The sequence below is a fragment of the Cavia porcellus genome, unplaced genomic scaffold, assembly GCF_034190915.1.
Source record: "Cavia porcellus strain 051 isolate PalLab524CR breed Dunkin Hartley unplaced genomic scaffold, mCavPor4.1 scaffold_16, whole genome shotgun sequence".
NCBI lineage: Eukaryota > Metazoa > Chordata > Mammalia > Rodentia > Caviidae > Cavia > Cavia porcellus.
Window position 1 is genome coordinate 66876494 of NW_026947499.1, and position 15714 is coordinate 66892207.

The window sequence follows — 15714 nt, forward strand, 5'->3', positions numbered from 1 at the left end:
TTAAAAAGAAAAAAAAAAAATAATGAAAAAGAAGCAGCAGTGCTATTTATTTTATAACTTAATTAAAAATCAGTAGAAAAAAGACAAAAAATTCAAGGATGTATAACCACCTCATAGCCATTTTTTGCTAGACATCTTACCTGCTGAGATGATTAGATCGCGGGACTCCGAACTTCTTTGTTCAGATAGGGCCGGGAGTGGGTCATCCCGCATGGACGGGAGAGGATCCCTGGACCAGCAGAGGGGCGTGGCGTGGTAACAGGGGTGCTTGTAAAATGTGTCTCTCCAGCTTTATCATAACTTGTTCCTACTCTCTTTATCGAGAATTCTGCATTGTTTATTTCCAGCCGCATTCTGCTCAACTCTAATGATCTCAGGAGAAATGAGGGGACTCAATGTCACATTTTATGAAGGCTTCCAGCCCTGAGTGGAGACAGCTAATGTGCACTGAGTAATGGCCTTGTAACTGTGGACAAATTACTGCACGTCTGTTTCCTCATCTGATGAATAAGGCCAATTTTAGTTTCACCTTACAGCACCATGGTAAGAATTTACCACCACTGGGCTTCCAACACTGTCCATGGAGGGAAGCGCTAATGAAGTGTTAGCTGTGGTGACACAATGATCACAAACAGAGACTGATGTTACCTCCTCTGCCTCTGTTAGTCTCATGGAATTGTTAAAACAATGTTGTTCGTGCATTTTCAGCCTGTGTTCCAGCTAAGGCCATTGAGTTACAGAGAGATTACCTAACTTGCCCAAGGTTACACAACCAGTAAGCTTCAGAATAAATGGGGTTTCAAACCTGGGCGGATTGGGAAGCCAGGCTCCCCTGGGTCCCCCACACCTCTACCTTTCTGTGGGCGTCTCCTGGCCGGTCTCAGTCCTCTCAAAGCTCCCTCTGTATTCCCTGTAGCACTTCTGAAAGCCTTTACTGTGTTCCTATAGCAGCGTGCTGGGAGCTTTCTGAGGAGTCTCCCCACGCCCTGATTTTACTTTTTCTTTCAGCAAATTTTCCCCTGTTAATGCTTTCTTCAGTGTAACCTTGTTAGATTTCAGGCCACGCCCCTGGCCAGACCTGGGCCTCCAGGGCCGCCTCTGCCCACCCCCTTCCTCTGCTTCACTTTAAAGTGTCCAGATGCCTCCAGTCTACTCCCTTTGCTTTTAGCCCTCGGAAGGGCAGGAAGAACCACAGCTGGGACCAGAAGCCCTAGAGTGGCAGCGAAGGGCGTTAGGGGCAGTGACTCCCCTCTAGCCTTTTCTTCATAGGGACTGTGGGCGCTCAAGAAAACCTGCCAGGAACATGAGGAGCAGCTGGTAAGACTGGCACTCGGAAAGGGAAGCGTGGAGACCGGGCCAGGGACCCTCGGAACCAAAGGTGGTGCTTTTTTGCAGTGGTGGTAGAGGAGTGGAGAGGATACAGGGAGGGGGGGGGGAGGAGGTAAATCTCAGAGCAAGTGTGAGAGAGAAAGATGGCAAGAGGCAGACATAGGAAGGCAGAAAGTCAAGCAGGAAACAAAACAGAGGCAGGGGAAACAGGTACAGAAACAGGAAGATACTGAGAAAGTAAGATCGATAGTGTAATAGGGTCAGTGGGAGCCAGAAACTGAAATTTGTTCAATCTCTGAATAAGGCTTCAAAAAACCTAAATTAAAAAATCTATATTGGGATTTGGTCGCCATTATTAGGCATACCAGATTTGAAAATATGAAAATAGGTCCCATCCGGAAGGACTCCTGTTTGAGTCATGTTTCTTCTTTTTCCTTCAGGACAATTTCAGCTTTCCTCTTTGCGTGCAGTTTCCTGGGACCCTGGGCATCTGCAGCTGTCAAGCGTCGCCCAAGTAAGGGCCGTGGCCTCTGGACTTTGAAATATCAGCTGTCCCCAGAAACAAACAGGGCTGGGACAGGCAGGGGTGTGCCTGGGAGAGACCACGGTCCCTCACACCTTTCTCTTCAGCCCACAGTGGGCTGTGGGGTACCCTGAGGGTGGGCGCTCAGGGCGGAGGGTGGAAAGCAAATGGAATTACTCGTGGCAGGACAGCCAGTCTGTGTGCCACAGTGCCTTGCCCGGGGCCTGGCTGCACTGGGGACTTGTAAAGGTGGAGTAGAGGGTGCATGGGTGGGGTACTAGATGGGTGGATAATCTGAGGTCAGGGGAGACACGGAGAAAATGGTTGTTGTAGTCCAAGGCTAGGCAAAAGCTTTGTAATAGAGAAAATGCTTTTTCTGAAATCTGGGAAGTCTTGTCATCGGTAAGTCTCAACAAGGTATAGGAGTTGGACAGTTATATGAAGTCTTCTGTGGTGGTGAAAATAGTCTTCCTCCTTACAACCATCCACTTGTGTAAAGAGCACCTAGTTAATTCCACAGTTTCTCATCAAACTGAGGATTTAATTCTTGATATGATCATTTTCTTTTCTTCTTAATTCTGTGTTGTTATTCTTCTTAATTTTGTGGTAACAGCAAGAATTTAGTTGGGGCCTTTAGTTGATCTCAGAGTGGATTCATGAAATTAACACATCTTCTATATTTAGGATTTGTCAATTTCAAGACTCCCAGACTCTCCTCCTATTCCTAAGAGAGTTATTTTTTAGAAGTCTTACTGAGCTGGCTTAAGGCTGGCTCTGCTGTTGAAATTCTAAAATTTGTAGTATTTAAGGAATAGTTTCTAGCCCAAACCACCAGCAGTTTTCCAAACAGACCTTCAGAACATCATGCAGTGCTGGTTCTAAAAGGAACAAATTCCTAACCTCTCCCAAAAGGAACATTTCCCTAGTACAAATGATTAAAGCACCTTTGTACCTTGCATTCCTGCCAGGGTAAGCTGAAGTTGAGTGAATTATGATCATTCATGCATCGAGCTGAAGCCAGATACACTTCTTATAAGCAAGTTTACATAATAGCGTATTTCATATTTACTTTATTATCACACAGTAATGTATAACATTGTATTTTAATAGTTGCTCAGTTGTTATGATTATTAGCAACCTCATGTAGTGGATGAAGTAGGATAACACGGTATCTCTTTCATAGGATTCCCTGTCAACTCAAATTCTAATGGTGGAAATGATCTCTGTCCCAAGGTCAGAATTGGCCAAGATGATTTGCCAGGCAAGTAACAATGTATCACATTGAAAATGCATGTTCTCTGAACCAATACACTCTTTTATTCCAGACAGTATTTAAAAGAGTAAAATCAGGGGCTGGGGGTTTAGCTCAGCGGCATAAGCGCCTGCCTTGCAAGCAGGCAGTCGTGAGTTTGATCCCCGGTACCGATACAAAGGAACAAGACCAAAAAAAAAAAAAAAAAAAGAGTGAAATCAATCTCATGGTGGATTTTTTACTTTGTATTTCCTTTGTGTAGGATTTGACCTGATTTCTCAGTTCCAGATAGAGAAAGCAGCATCTAGAAGAGCTATCCAAAGAGTGGTGGGGTCAACGGCACTGCAAGTGGCTTATAAGTTGGGAAATAATGTAGACTTCAGGATTCCAACCAGGTAATCTATCAAAAATATTTAACTTAATTATCTTCCTACAAAGAATATGGAAAGCTACACACCATTAGAGAGTTTTCTAATATTTAACATTTCTTGGATTATGATGTTATTTAAAGATGAAAGGACTTATTCACATATCAACCACAAGTTCCTGAATACTGCCCTGTATATTTTCAGTATGTAATTTACTTTCCATTCCAGGAAAAAAAAATCACTGAGACTACTATGTATTGATTCAGGCTATGTTATTACTCTACTTTCTGTTTTTAAATCATCTGTCTGGTTTTGACTGAAAGACCCCTCTGTGAAAAGTGCCGGAGGTTAAGCATAAATTTAACGAAGAACCACAGTGGTCAGAAGACTCACAATGGTGCTGTTCACGGGTTCTGGTGCTGAAACAGAAACAGGTCCAGTGCTTAGCTGCTGGCAGATAAATACTGAAGCAAAATTAAAATTAGTATAACAGAAACAATGGCAATGTTAATAGTGAATCTTCCACTTCACTGATCTTATTTTGTAAAGCTAAGCCTTTTATTCTGTAAATTATTCATAACTGAAGTGAGTGTGTGGAATCATGCTACTGTTATGAATGAACTTCAGTGATTTAGTTTTTGCATCACCTACATACTTGATTAGTGATTATCATGATTATAAGTTTTAGTGCATTGCAATATATACAATTAAGACTACTTTGTTAAGTGATCAAAAGTTTAAGATTTTAATGGGCATTAAATTGTAAATATAATAATGATTAATTGGAATAATAAGGGAATAGTACAGAAACTCTAAATGCTCATAAAAATTTTGGTGAGGTTATAGATCTAATATAGTGCTAGATTACAGATACTATAATTTGTAACAATAACACTTATAAACTCTTCTTGTAAATTTACTAATATTAACTCAACTTCTTCACAACCCTATAATGTGGGGACATTATTACCTTTATTTAATGGAAGAGAAAATTAAGTTCTGAAATTTTGATTTACTTCTCTAAGTTGGGAGAATTGAAACCCATGTTCTTGGAGGCTGTGCTTCTAGCCACTACTGTGTCCCAGGCCTGGAAAACCTTGGATGTTTGGAAAGATTTGTTTGTACAGAATCTTAGGGGGTTGCTGATGACCTTTAAATTGGCCTTTGGTTTTGCTTTTATGTTATTTTCATGTACAGAAGTGCCGGTTGTGTTCTTAAGTAAATTTCAAAGTTTTGTGTTCCCTTTCTTTAATAAAATAATGACATGACATAAGATTCCGGATTGCTGACCTAAGCTTCTCTTCTGTGATTTGGGCCACCATCTAGACTGTCATGAATTCTAAGTTCAGAAAAGGAAAAACTTGAGGTAGCGCAGCCCCTGAATCTCCTAATCGCCTTTATCACCATCACTGTTTTTTCTCTAATGCCTGTAACCATCCTGAACAGTAAACACGGGCTGCAGTCATCGGCTCATACTTGCTATCTCTCTAACTTCTTCATCAGTAAAGACTAACAAAGTCTTGATTTATCAATAGAATTATTTTAAAAATGAACAAAGAAGAAATGAAGAAGGAAGGAGCTAGGAAAAGAGAGAGGAGGCTAAACAGAGGTTGGAGTTATATAGAGCTCCAAAAATAAAGTAATAAAATCTATTTGGGGGCAGGTTATTTAAGTTGTCTTAGTTTAAAATCAGGGATAATCCTAATAACCATGGCATGAGATTGCTGTGTGGAGCAGATGTTAGTACGTGGTGGTGCATTCCTGTAATTCTAGCACTCAGGAGGCTGAGGCAGGAGGACTGTCACGAGTTTGAAGCCTGCCTGGACTAATAGCGATACCTCATCTAAAATAAAGACCCAAATGAATGAATGAACGAACGAATGAATGGAAAGTGCTTAGCCAGAGCCTGGCCCACAGTGGTGGTAGGTGAGTGCGGCTATTCATGGTGGAGTACACTAAAAGGGCGGAATCTGTACAGACAAATATTTCCTCTTTCTTTTTTAAGCTTCTCCAAATCCTCCTCATTCAGAAGCAGGGTGATGAGGGTGATAAATGTTGCAGTTGTTCTTAGAGAGCAGATTCTCTTGGTTTAAAGGAACCTTTTGTGCTAGAGAATATAGGTTTGGAGACAGTGAAAACAAATCATTAGGTTTTTGTGGGAGAAAAAAAATCTTATGGTATCAGAAACCAAAATGACAAGAATAATAGTTTACTCTTACTAATCTCCTCTATCACTTTAAAAAAATTAGTAAGCATTTATCTTTTTTTTGTTTTTGTGTTTGGTTTTTTGAGGCAGTGTCTGAGGCTGGTTTTGAATTCACTATGTAGCCTAGGCTGGCCTTGCACTCACGGCAGTCCTCCTGCTTCAGCCTCTCAAGTGCTGGGTTATAAGAATGTGCCATGTGCCTTGGTTGGACACTTATCTTTTGCTTAATAAAATATTCTTTAGTCTAACATTGTACTTTCATATTCTTAACTTCTACTTATAAACGTTATGTTTGCACTAAAAATAGTCTTAGCTTTCTTTTGGTTAAGGTCATAATGTTTCAAGGTCTAAAGACTTTTGAATCTTTTAGTTAGGTCTTCATGTTCCTCCACTGAAGTACTCCATGCAGACTGAAATACACAAAACAAACCATTTATAGACATATCTTTTATGTATACTGTTAGGTTTACATAACATATCTGTAAGAATGGAATCTTGGGTATTAAGAAAATACAATAGGATGATTGTTCTGTAAATTAGATTTGTGAGACTTTTAAATGATTTTAGATCTATACAATTACATATACGTTTTATCAATGTGAGCAGTAAAAGGAATTTTCTCCTCTTCCTAAATTGACATACTATACCATTCTGATTTGAAAAATGATTAGCATGGTAGTCTCAATTATATTTCTATGCACATATATGTTGTCTTCATAGGAATAGAAGGAAACTTCCTGAAACCCATGGTTTAATAACATATTTTAAATGAGGTATGAATATAGCAATATGGACTATATATCTTCATTTTTCTTTCTTAATTTTAAGGTTACTTGCCTTAAGTCAAGATAGTTGGAAACTTTCAACATAATTTCCTTCCTTACTGAGCAGGACTGTCACGAGTGAGGAAAGACTGAATGAAGCACAAACTGGGAGAGATCCTTCAGTTAACATCATCATTTCTTTGTGCAAAAGTCGCCTGACCATGTGTCCACGACTTCTTGAATCATAACGAAATATAATGGTTCTAAGAGGCTTATTCAAGTCTAGTTTTTCCTACTATACAACCATTGACAAATACTTAGGCAGTATGGATATGTACATTTGATTCCCAGCACTATAAGAAAAAAAGATTATCTTTCTTTTATAAATACTTCACACCTCAATAATACTTATTTTGGACAAAAATGAAAAATGAACTCTTAAGGGTCTACTTAATCCTGATCATTAATTTGAGTGATAGAATAATATCTTGATAAATGGATACTTGGCAAACTGCATATTGAAAAAACTTTACAAAGTTAACTCCTACCTCAAAAGTTATTAAGGCTGGCTAAGTTAAATGTACAAATTTCCACAAAGTTTTATAATCAGACAATAAGCAGTGCATTATATCAGGATTAGTGAACCTTGGTTTCTTTTCAAGAGGTTACTCTGGAATTAGTATAATTATGAAAGATACAAAGTCAGAGGAAATATGGAAAACCAATTGACAAAACAGGAAATATACTAAAAGCAAAGATCTGGAGTGAAATGGTAGTTCCATTCTGGGAAAATAGTGTAAAATAGTTTGTATAAATTTTTACTTCTTTAGTTACAAACTGAACATTTAAAAATGTACATGTTAAAACCTCCTAAAAATAGATGTCTAACAAACTAAAAATTTTGCAGTAAGAATAATACACATCACTGATGATCATAGAGAAATGCATACTAATAGAGTAGCTTGTCCACAGCCATAATACAACTAGTCATACTGGAAAGTAATATCTAAAATGAGGCCTTGACTGGTAAGGGTAGCCAGTTGAAAAATTTTGCATTTTCAACTTAGCCAAAACAATGATATTTTGAGATGAAATACTTTATTAAAAATTTGTAAGAATTTCGATCCCCGGTACCAATAAAAAGGAAAAAGACAAAAAAAAATTTTTAAAAAATTTGTAAAAATATTTGCAGAAAAGGAAGCTAAAAGTTTTTTAATGCTCTGTTAATGATATGAAAAAGTTGTGTAGTTAAAACCAGGGTAAAGATAAACAATCTTAGCAAGCTGAGTAGTTTCATTTATTGCTAAACATTCTTGGAACAAAGAACTTTCTAGTGGGAAATTTCTAGTATAGAAATTATTGAACCTAACAGTAGTTTTCCATACAAATGGCAATGACATGTATACCAATATAACAAGTGTATGGGTTAGTATTTTAAAGTAAGAAATAGAAGCAGCTTCCAACAAGATATTGCTTCTTGCTTTTTCTCTTTGTTCTTTACTAGAAGGGAGTACCTAACAAGAGTTTGGCCCAAAGGAAGATTATTTGGAACTCTGGGTCCTAACCTGTAATTATATACAAAAATGTCAGATTTGATTATCTGGTGAACAAAATTCATTGGAAGCTAGTTTTCCTAGTGTTTCTTCCTTGCTTAGATTTTTTTCTATGCTTATAAGGAGGAAAGTAGAAAGCTCTGAGCCCTTGAAAGGTGATATTTATGTTTAATATTCCCTGATTATCAAAACTTATTCTTCAGCTCCTGGTGCTTTGGCTTCCACTGAAAATCCAGGCAATAATCTCCAGATTATGGTTTCCATAAAGATTGGAGATGATTTAGGCAGACTGTTGATTTTGTGTTGCTATTTAATGCAGTAAGAAAATAGCGGTGATAGTGCTGTGTAGAAGACCAAGATGCGATTGGATGGGAGTAGTGAAGTAAGAATCGTCAACTTTCGCTTGTCCACATTCATGGATGAGCAACCAGATTCTGTTCAAGCATCATACTTTGAACTCCGTGGAAAGACAGATTTCCTCCGTGTGTGTCAAAGTTTCTAAAGAAAATTTCCGTGAATCTGCAAAATCTGATTCTGTAATCAGTGATTCTCAAAATGCTTATGTGGGTCTCAAATATAATTGTGGAGGAAAATATGCAAATAATTATGAAAATAACATAATATATTACATAGACACTAAAAAGTTAAAAGCCACTTTAATTTAAAGGTTTCATAAATCAGTAATGAATAGTTCCAGCTAATCTCTTCTCTCTCTTGTGAAAGAAATGTTGCCTAGAAGTTTGTAAGAATGTGTTTTTTGGCTGAGATAAAATTGCTGAAAAGTAATAGCTCTTTGGGTAGCATAGACAGTAATATTGTAGAATTTTGTGACATTGGAACCTTACTTAGTTTGGTAGGAAGGATTTTGGAAATGCATATTTTAATATGGAATTTGAATGTACACAAATGATTGACTTTCTGTGAACAGTCATGAAAGAACAAATTCTGCAGTTTTTTTTTTTACACTGTAGGCTTTCTGTATGTCTAGACTTTAAAATAACAGAGAGAAAATGGTATACATGCATGGTATAGAAAAGATTTATACTTACTATTTTCAAATTTTACCCAGGCACTTATATCCCAGTGGACTGCCTGAAGAATATTCCTTTTTAACTACTTTTCGGATGTCTGGAAGCACGCTTGAAAAGAACTGGAGCATTTGGCAGATTCAGAATTCCTTGGGGAAGGAGCAAGTTGGTGTGAAGATCAATGGCCAAACAAAGTCCGTTGCATTTTCCTACAAGGGACTGGATGGAAATCTCCAAACTGCAGCCTTTTCAAATTTGCCTTCCTTGTTTGATTCCCAGTGGCATAAGCTCATGATCAGCGTGGAAAGGAGCAGTGCCACTCTTTTTGTTGACTGCAACAAAATCGAGTCTTTACCTATAAAGCCAAGAGGCCCCATCGATGTTAATGGCTTTGCTGTACTTGGAAAGCTTGCAGAAAGTCCTCAAGTTTCTGTTCCAGTAAGTATAAAAAACCACACATGATGGTGGATGAAAACAGAATCAGATTGCTAAAACTGGTACTTTGGACATCTTTGATAAGCAACTGAAACTCAGACAACAAATACTTATTCATTTTTAAAACTTAATCATGCATTCAGAAAGCCTTTGGTGCATGTGTCGAATGGAATGAAGAGGCAGAGGCAGTTAAGCAGTTAGGTCTCGAGGAGTTGAAAGTCTGTTTGCAGGTGTTACATGCCCATCTGAAGCACTCATAGTTCTTAACAGGCAACTTAGAAAGAAACCTATCTTAGTCATATCTATCTGTCTATCTATCTATCTCTTATGTAACTAATGAGAATATTCAAAGTAAGGTTAATATAAATTCTAAATTCACTTCATCAAGAATTCCATGATCTTGGAATCAATGAATTTGGAAATGGAAAAGTTTACATTAGCAAAAGGAAAAGGCAGGGGATTCCAGCTAAGGAAAATAAAAATGTTAAGGGATTAAATATACCACATTCAAAAGTGCAGAGACTGAGTGGTTGGGGGGGTGAATGAATATGACAGTGTGAGTGTGTGGGGAGGGGCACTAGGTGCAGAGGGCGATGAGGAGAGGAAGTCATGGTATTGGACCAGCAAGAATGAAACTCATGTAAACTGCATAACGTTTATGTAGAAACATGTCTTACATGATATATTACAGAAATAGAGAATTTCAAAGTTCTGTTCATGGCTTTATTGTAGAGATCCAGGAATATAAAGGCAAGAGATTATGTAATGATATAACAATTGTGTCAACTGTTACCCTATAGTTCTGTCGTGTTATATACTTTCACTGAATCCTTTGAGCCAGTATTTTATAATACTATGATAGGAATTTAAAAATATAATCTTAGAGGACAAGTTCTTTTAAGGAAATTAGAGAATTTAGAGCCCAATTATAAATAACATGGTTTTCTCTCTTTCCCCCTCCATCCCTCTCTTTCTCTGTCATATGTGCTGCTACTAGGTGGTTAAATTCCAATCAAAAAACACATGTCATGGAGGGTAGCAAAGATGCCACAGCAATTTTGAATTGTTTCTGTGTACTTCTGAAAAAAAAAAAAGGTTATCGTGGATCTCAGTAATAGAATTGTTCAAATAACTCGTTTTTGAGGGAAGAATTGTGATTAGTGTGAAAGGTAGTGTGAAATTTCTATATTCTCTGATGGACAGAAAGCAATTTGTTACTGCTGCATTACTGTCCTGGCTTGTACACTCTTCAGGGAGTATTTCTTCATTTAATAACATATCACACCTCAAGTGACTGGATTAGAAAGTCAATGGGACTACTGTTGTGCCATCTTGAAATTTCATGCAGCAAGATCTTTTCAGTGATGCTGGAGATGTTTTCAGACAACACTGGACTTCTATAATACCACGGGTGAGTGAGACTTCAGATCACCTCCTCACTGTGATGACTCCAGGTCAAGCATTTGACATTTCTGTTTATCAATTCATTGGCCTTAAAAACGTTTTATCTCTTTATAATTCTGAATTTGGGGTACTAAGTTGCTTAATTGCTAGAACGGTAAACTAAGGTCTCAATATTGTTTCATTATAGTTTGTCCAAGAGTGTCATAGCTGACTGTGGGTTTTCTAGCATGTCTAGCATCACATCACAGTAGAGACGTGTGTACCTTGATTGTCAGTATTACCAGCAACTTTGAACTTTAGTCAAATAGACAAGAAGTCCAAGAAGATAGGCCATAAAGCCCAAATGGTGATGAACTGGCCCTAGGCCTTTATTTTTACTTTATGGCCTATCTTCTTGGACTTCTTGTCTGTGTGGCTAAAATTCTAAGTTCCTGGTAACACTGACAATTCATAAGCCCTGCCTGTGCCGTTGGGTCTTGGAGGTGATGGGGGTGACAATCACATACTCTGAGGTAGAGCTGTATTAGTAAGTCACCCTCTTCTCAATATGAAGGCAGCAAATGTTCAAACTGATGTAGGAACTTTTAAATTAAAACAAAGTAACATGAAATAGCACAAAAACAGTACAGAACCGTGCATCTTTCAGTATTTCTTTGTGCAGTTGGTTTCATTCTGATCCTCAACACTCCACATTACTTGACTACTTATTTCATAGCCAGTGCTTGCTTTTAAAAATAAACAAACAAAAAGTAAAAAAAAAAATGTCCTCTTCCTAGGTAGTATCAAATGTTGAAGGTAGCCCTAAGAATTGCATAATGCAAAATGCAATTGAAAACAACATTTGATGGATTACTAATGCTAAAAGACTCACTTAGATTGTACTTGCTTATGATTTCCCCTCCTCACGCTAACTTTTGTCCCTTTCTTTCCTCTAAATGAGAAAAGCAAGCCAATTTCAAGACATTTTCATAAGACTTGTCATAGAACTGCTCATATGATATACAGCTCACATACCTTCTCATCATTCATGATTATTTAGTGGGCTCAACGCATTTTATATTTTTTCCCAATGTACTGCTGTAAGTTTGTTAGTTTTGATTTCAAAGCAATAAATCCCTTATTTCCTGTTTTCTTTTATGCCCATAATTTAAGGTAGTGTTATTTATCCCACTGCAAAGCTGGGTTTCCTGGCAGCATACCATAAAAACAAGTTATTTTATGACAGGTGCTTTATTGTTTGTTGCCAGCATGATTACCTAGGAGAGTTATTGGGTACAGCTCTATTAGAAAACAAAGTTAGCTTTTCTCCCCTTTCTGGGATTTACACTGGGAGTTTGGGCTTGTTTGAGGGAGGATAAAAGTTTATGTGGCTTTATAAATGTATGGTGCAAGCCATTTTTCTTTTTACCTATGCGTAGTTCAAATGAATCAACACAGAACATGATGGATTTAATGCTGTTAAAAGTGTATCTCAGGTGTGTTGTTCTGTTTATTTTCATTAGATTCAGAGAAAATGTCAGAGCTGGTAAAACTGTAGAAGAAAAAGCTCTCTGTTCTTTTCTCTGCTCTACAGGATTCTATGATACTAACTTGAAAGGTAAAAATAATGAAAGTTCCATACATGATAACATGAGAAAATAAACACTGAGGCTATGGTTAATATTATTTTTGAGAAATACTCAAGGAAGTTTATGTTTTTAATTATTTGAGGAATCTATAGCATCTAGTATGAATAACATGCAATGTAAATTTGCTTGTTGAGTTGATTTTAACAAGCACACATTTTTAAACACTTTTTTACCGGGAAGTATTAGGTTAATTAAAAGAGATAGTAATCTTAATGTACATCCATGTAAACTACTTTTTATAACACCTTGATTTAGTTGAAGTATATTTTAATACTGATTGTCAGAACAGTTTTTGGAGATCAAACCTAGATTGCTACATTGTAGATCATATTGACAACATTAGCTGGATTTTTCCACTAGATGTTAATGAAAAGGGATACAGAAATAGAGCTGTTGAAGTAGGATAAGTGAGTGGGAGATGGGATCATGAATACCTAGAGTAAAAATTAAATGATGGTCAAATTTGCATTTAATCAAAAATTGAATGTACAAAGCTTTTTATTGATCTAAGCCACGCCCATATTGTTAAAAAATAAATGCTATTTTCCTATTTTGATAAAAATGCATATGGGCTAACAGCATAAAGAAGTCCAGTTCATGTTAAATCTCTGTAACAGTGGTCATTTCTTTGGTTACAATGCAGTGTTAAGAGAACAGTAGTAAGCTTTCAGAGCTGGGAAAATTGAATTTATCTAATCTAACTTCTCAGTTTATTCATCTGTGTGCTAAGTTGCAGGCATTATTTTAAGTGATGGAGAAAGACAAATGTTAATCCTCCCATGGAGCTTGCATTGGGGGAGAAAAGATGCACATCATGAGTAACAGAGTAAATGTACTGTGTGCCAGGTAATCGTAAATCTTATGGAGGACAGCAAAACAGGAAATTGTTGTACCTAGAAGAAGAAAACACTTTAGAGGAAACCTGAGTTTAGCTGAGTGAAATATCCTGGGGCCACTAGGGGAGAGAGATTCCAGGAAGAGTGAACAATGGGGCAGAAGGAATTGGCATCCTCTGTTGTGTGAGGACCACTCCAGGTGGCTGGAGAGACAGAGAGCTAGGTCACGGCACTGAGGCAGTAATGTAGAGGTGGGATGGCAACATTTTAAAGTTTTGTCATTTGTGTTGTGTGGAATGGGCAGCTGTCAGGTAGTTTTCTATAAATATTGTAACCTACATGTTCTCATCTTCTGAAAGGATCTCTTTGGCTTGTATTTGGACACTGTAGGACTCTTCAGGAGCAAGGGAGGCTTTAAGAGCTAGTGTGATAATTCAGAGAGCAAGGGTCTTGGTTTGAAACAGGTGATAGAGGTGGAATTGGTGCAAAGTGACCAGATCTTAATAGTTTGAAGATGAAGGAAACAAGATATGGGGTATGAAAAAGGAAAAAAAGGGTGACACCAATAATTTGGGTGTGCATAGCTGGAGTATAAAGTTGCCATATACACACACAGGAGACTCTGGGAAGATTAGATTATCAAAAAGAATATCCAGAGTTGGTTTGTGATATTTAACACTGAATGGGAGTTTGGTCCATGTTAGACATCTAAGGAAGATACTGTGTAGGTAGTTAGCTGTGTGCTTCTAGAGTACAAGAGAGAGTCTGCATGGAACTGGGCTCTTGCTGGGAGTTGTGCACATAACTACGATATTTAAAGCCATAAAATCATCAAGATGTGGATTTAGTGCAGAAGTCTTGGGAGTGTGTTGTGAAATAACCAATATACACACAACTACCAACACACTAAACCACCTTATCTTTGATAAAGGGGCCAAACATGTTCACTGGAAGAACCACAGTCTCTTTAATAAATGGTGCTGGAAAAACTGGCTCTTCGCATACTGAAAATTAAACCTAGACCCATGCCTATCACCTTATACTAAACTAAAATTTAAATGGATCAAAGATCTGAATATTAAAACAGAAACACTAAATCTGTTGGAAGATAAATTAGATAAAAATTTTGAAGGCATAGGGGTAGGTAGAGAATTCATGAACAGGAATCAAACCGCATAGGAAATACTTCCCAGAATAAATAACTGGGATCACATCTTATTAAAAAGTTTCTGCATGTCAAAAGGAAATCTCCAGAATAGTGAAAAGAAAACCCACAAACTGAGAAAAAAATCTTAGTGAACTGTCCCTCAGACAAAGGACTTCTGTCTAAAACATGTAAAGAATTTTAAAAAATCAGACAACCGAAATTCAAAGACCCAATCTAAAAATGGGCATCTGAGATGAATACACAGTTCTCAGATGAAGAAATACAAATGGCAAATAAATACATGAAAAAATGTTCATCATCATTGGTCATTAGAGAAATGCAAATTAAAACCACACTGAGATTCCATCTCACTCCTGAAAGAATGGCCGGGATCAAGAAAATGCTGGAGAGGCTGTGGGAAAAACAAAATTCTCCTGCACTGTTGGTGGGAATATAGACTGGTGCAGCAGTTGTGGAGGTCAGTCTGGAGATTTCTCAAAAAGCTGGGATTGGAAGTCCCATTTGTTCCAGCTAGTCCACTTCTAGGCATATTCCTAGAAGAACTGAAAACATCATACCACAGTGTTATATGTGCACCCATGTTTATAGCAGCACAATTTGTAATCGCCAGATCTTGGAAACAACCCAAGTGTCCATCAACTAAGGAATGGATAAAAAAGCTGTGGTATTTTTATACAATGGAGTACTGCTCAGCTATATACAATGATCACATTGAGATATTTATAAATAAATGGACACAACTTGAGACCATGCTCATGAGCAAAATTAATCAAACTCACACATATAAATACCGTATAGTCTCCCTAGTGTAAGAAATAGTGAGAGTACATAAGAGTTTATGGTAATCATGATTCCCCATTACATTGCTCTGAAGCCTTGTAATGTCTTCATTATTATTAATGCATTCATTAGTTCGAATGGTTTTATCCTAGTTTGTTTGATTTTATTATCTGTGATAGTATAAATAGCTATTTTACAGAAAAGAAGACATTAGAATAGCCAGAGCTGATTTAGTATCATCTTACTCTGAAGTCCTACCATGCTTTTGTTCTTCTGTTGCCTTTGGTTCTATCCTGTTACATCTTATTGGATATTATTTGTGATAGTAGAAACAAATTTCCTATATTATAGTATAGTATATAGTAGCCATTGTTCATTTTCTACAATTTGGTTTTGAAAGCCCTGTAATGCTTTCATTCTCTTGAATGGTTTTATACTGT

The 15714-nt window shown here is 37.2% G+C and overlaps 1 protein-coding gene across 1 annotated transcript in view; it reads left to right on the top strand.

Annotated features, from left to right (window-relative positions):
* Window positions 1-525: 525 nt before the first annotated feature.
* Col9a1 (collagen type IX alpha 1 chain) overlaps window positions 526-15714 on the top strand; it is an 85744-nt gene continuing 70555 nt past the window's right edge. Inside the window, exons 1-6 of the mRNA XM_063227037.1 lie at window positions 526-543; window positions 1256-1317; window positions 1770-1843; window positions 3036-3113; window positions 3367-3499; window positions 9065-9461. Coding sequence (XP_063083107.1) covers window positions 541-543; window positions 1256-1317; window positions 1770-1843; window positions 3036-3113; window positions 3367-3499; window positions 9065-9461 — 747 coding nt within the window. The 5' untranslated portion in view covers window positions 526-540. The remainder of the gene's footprint in view (window positions 544-1255; window positions 1318-1769; window positions 1844-3035; window positions 3114-3366; window positions 3500-9064; window positions 9462-15714) is intronic.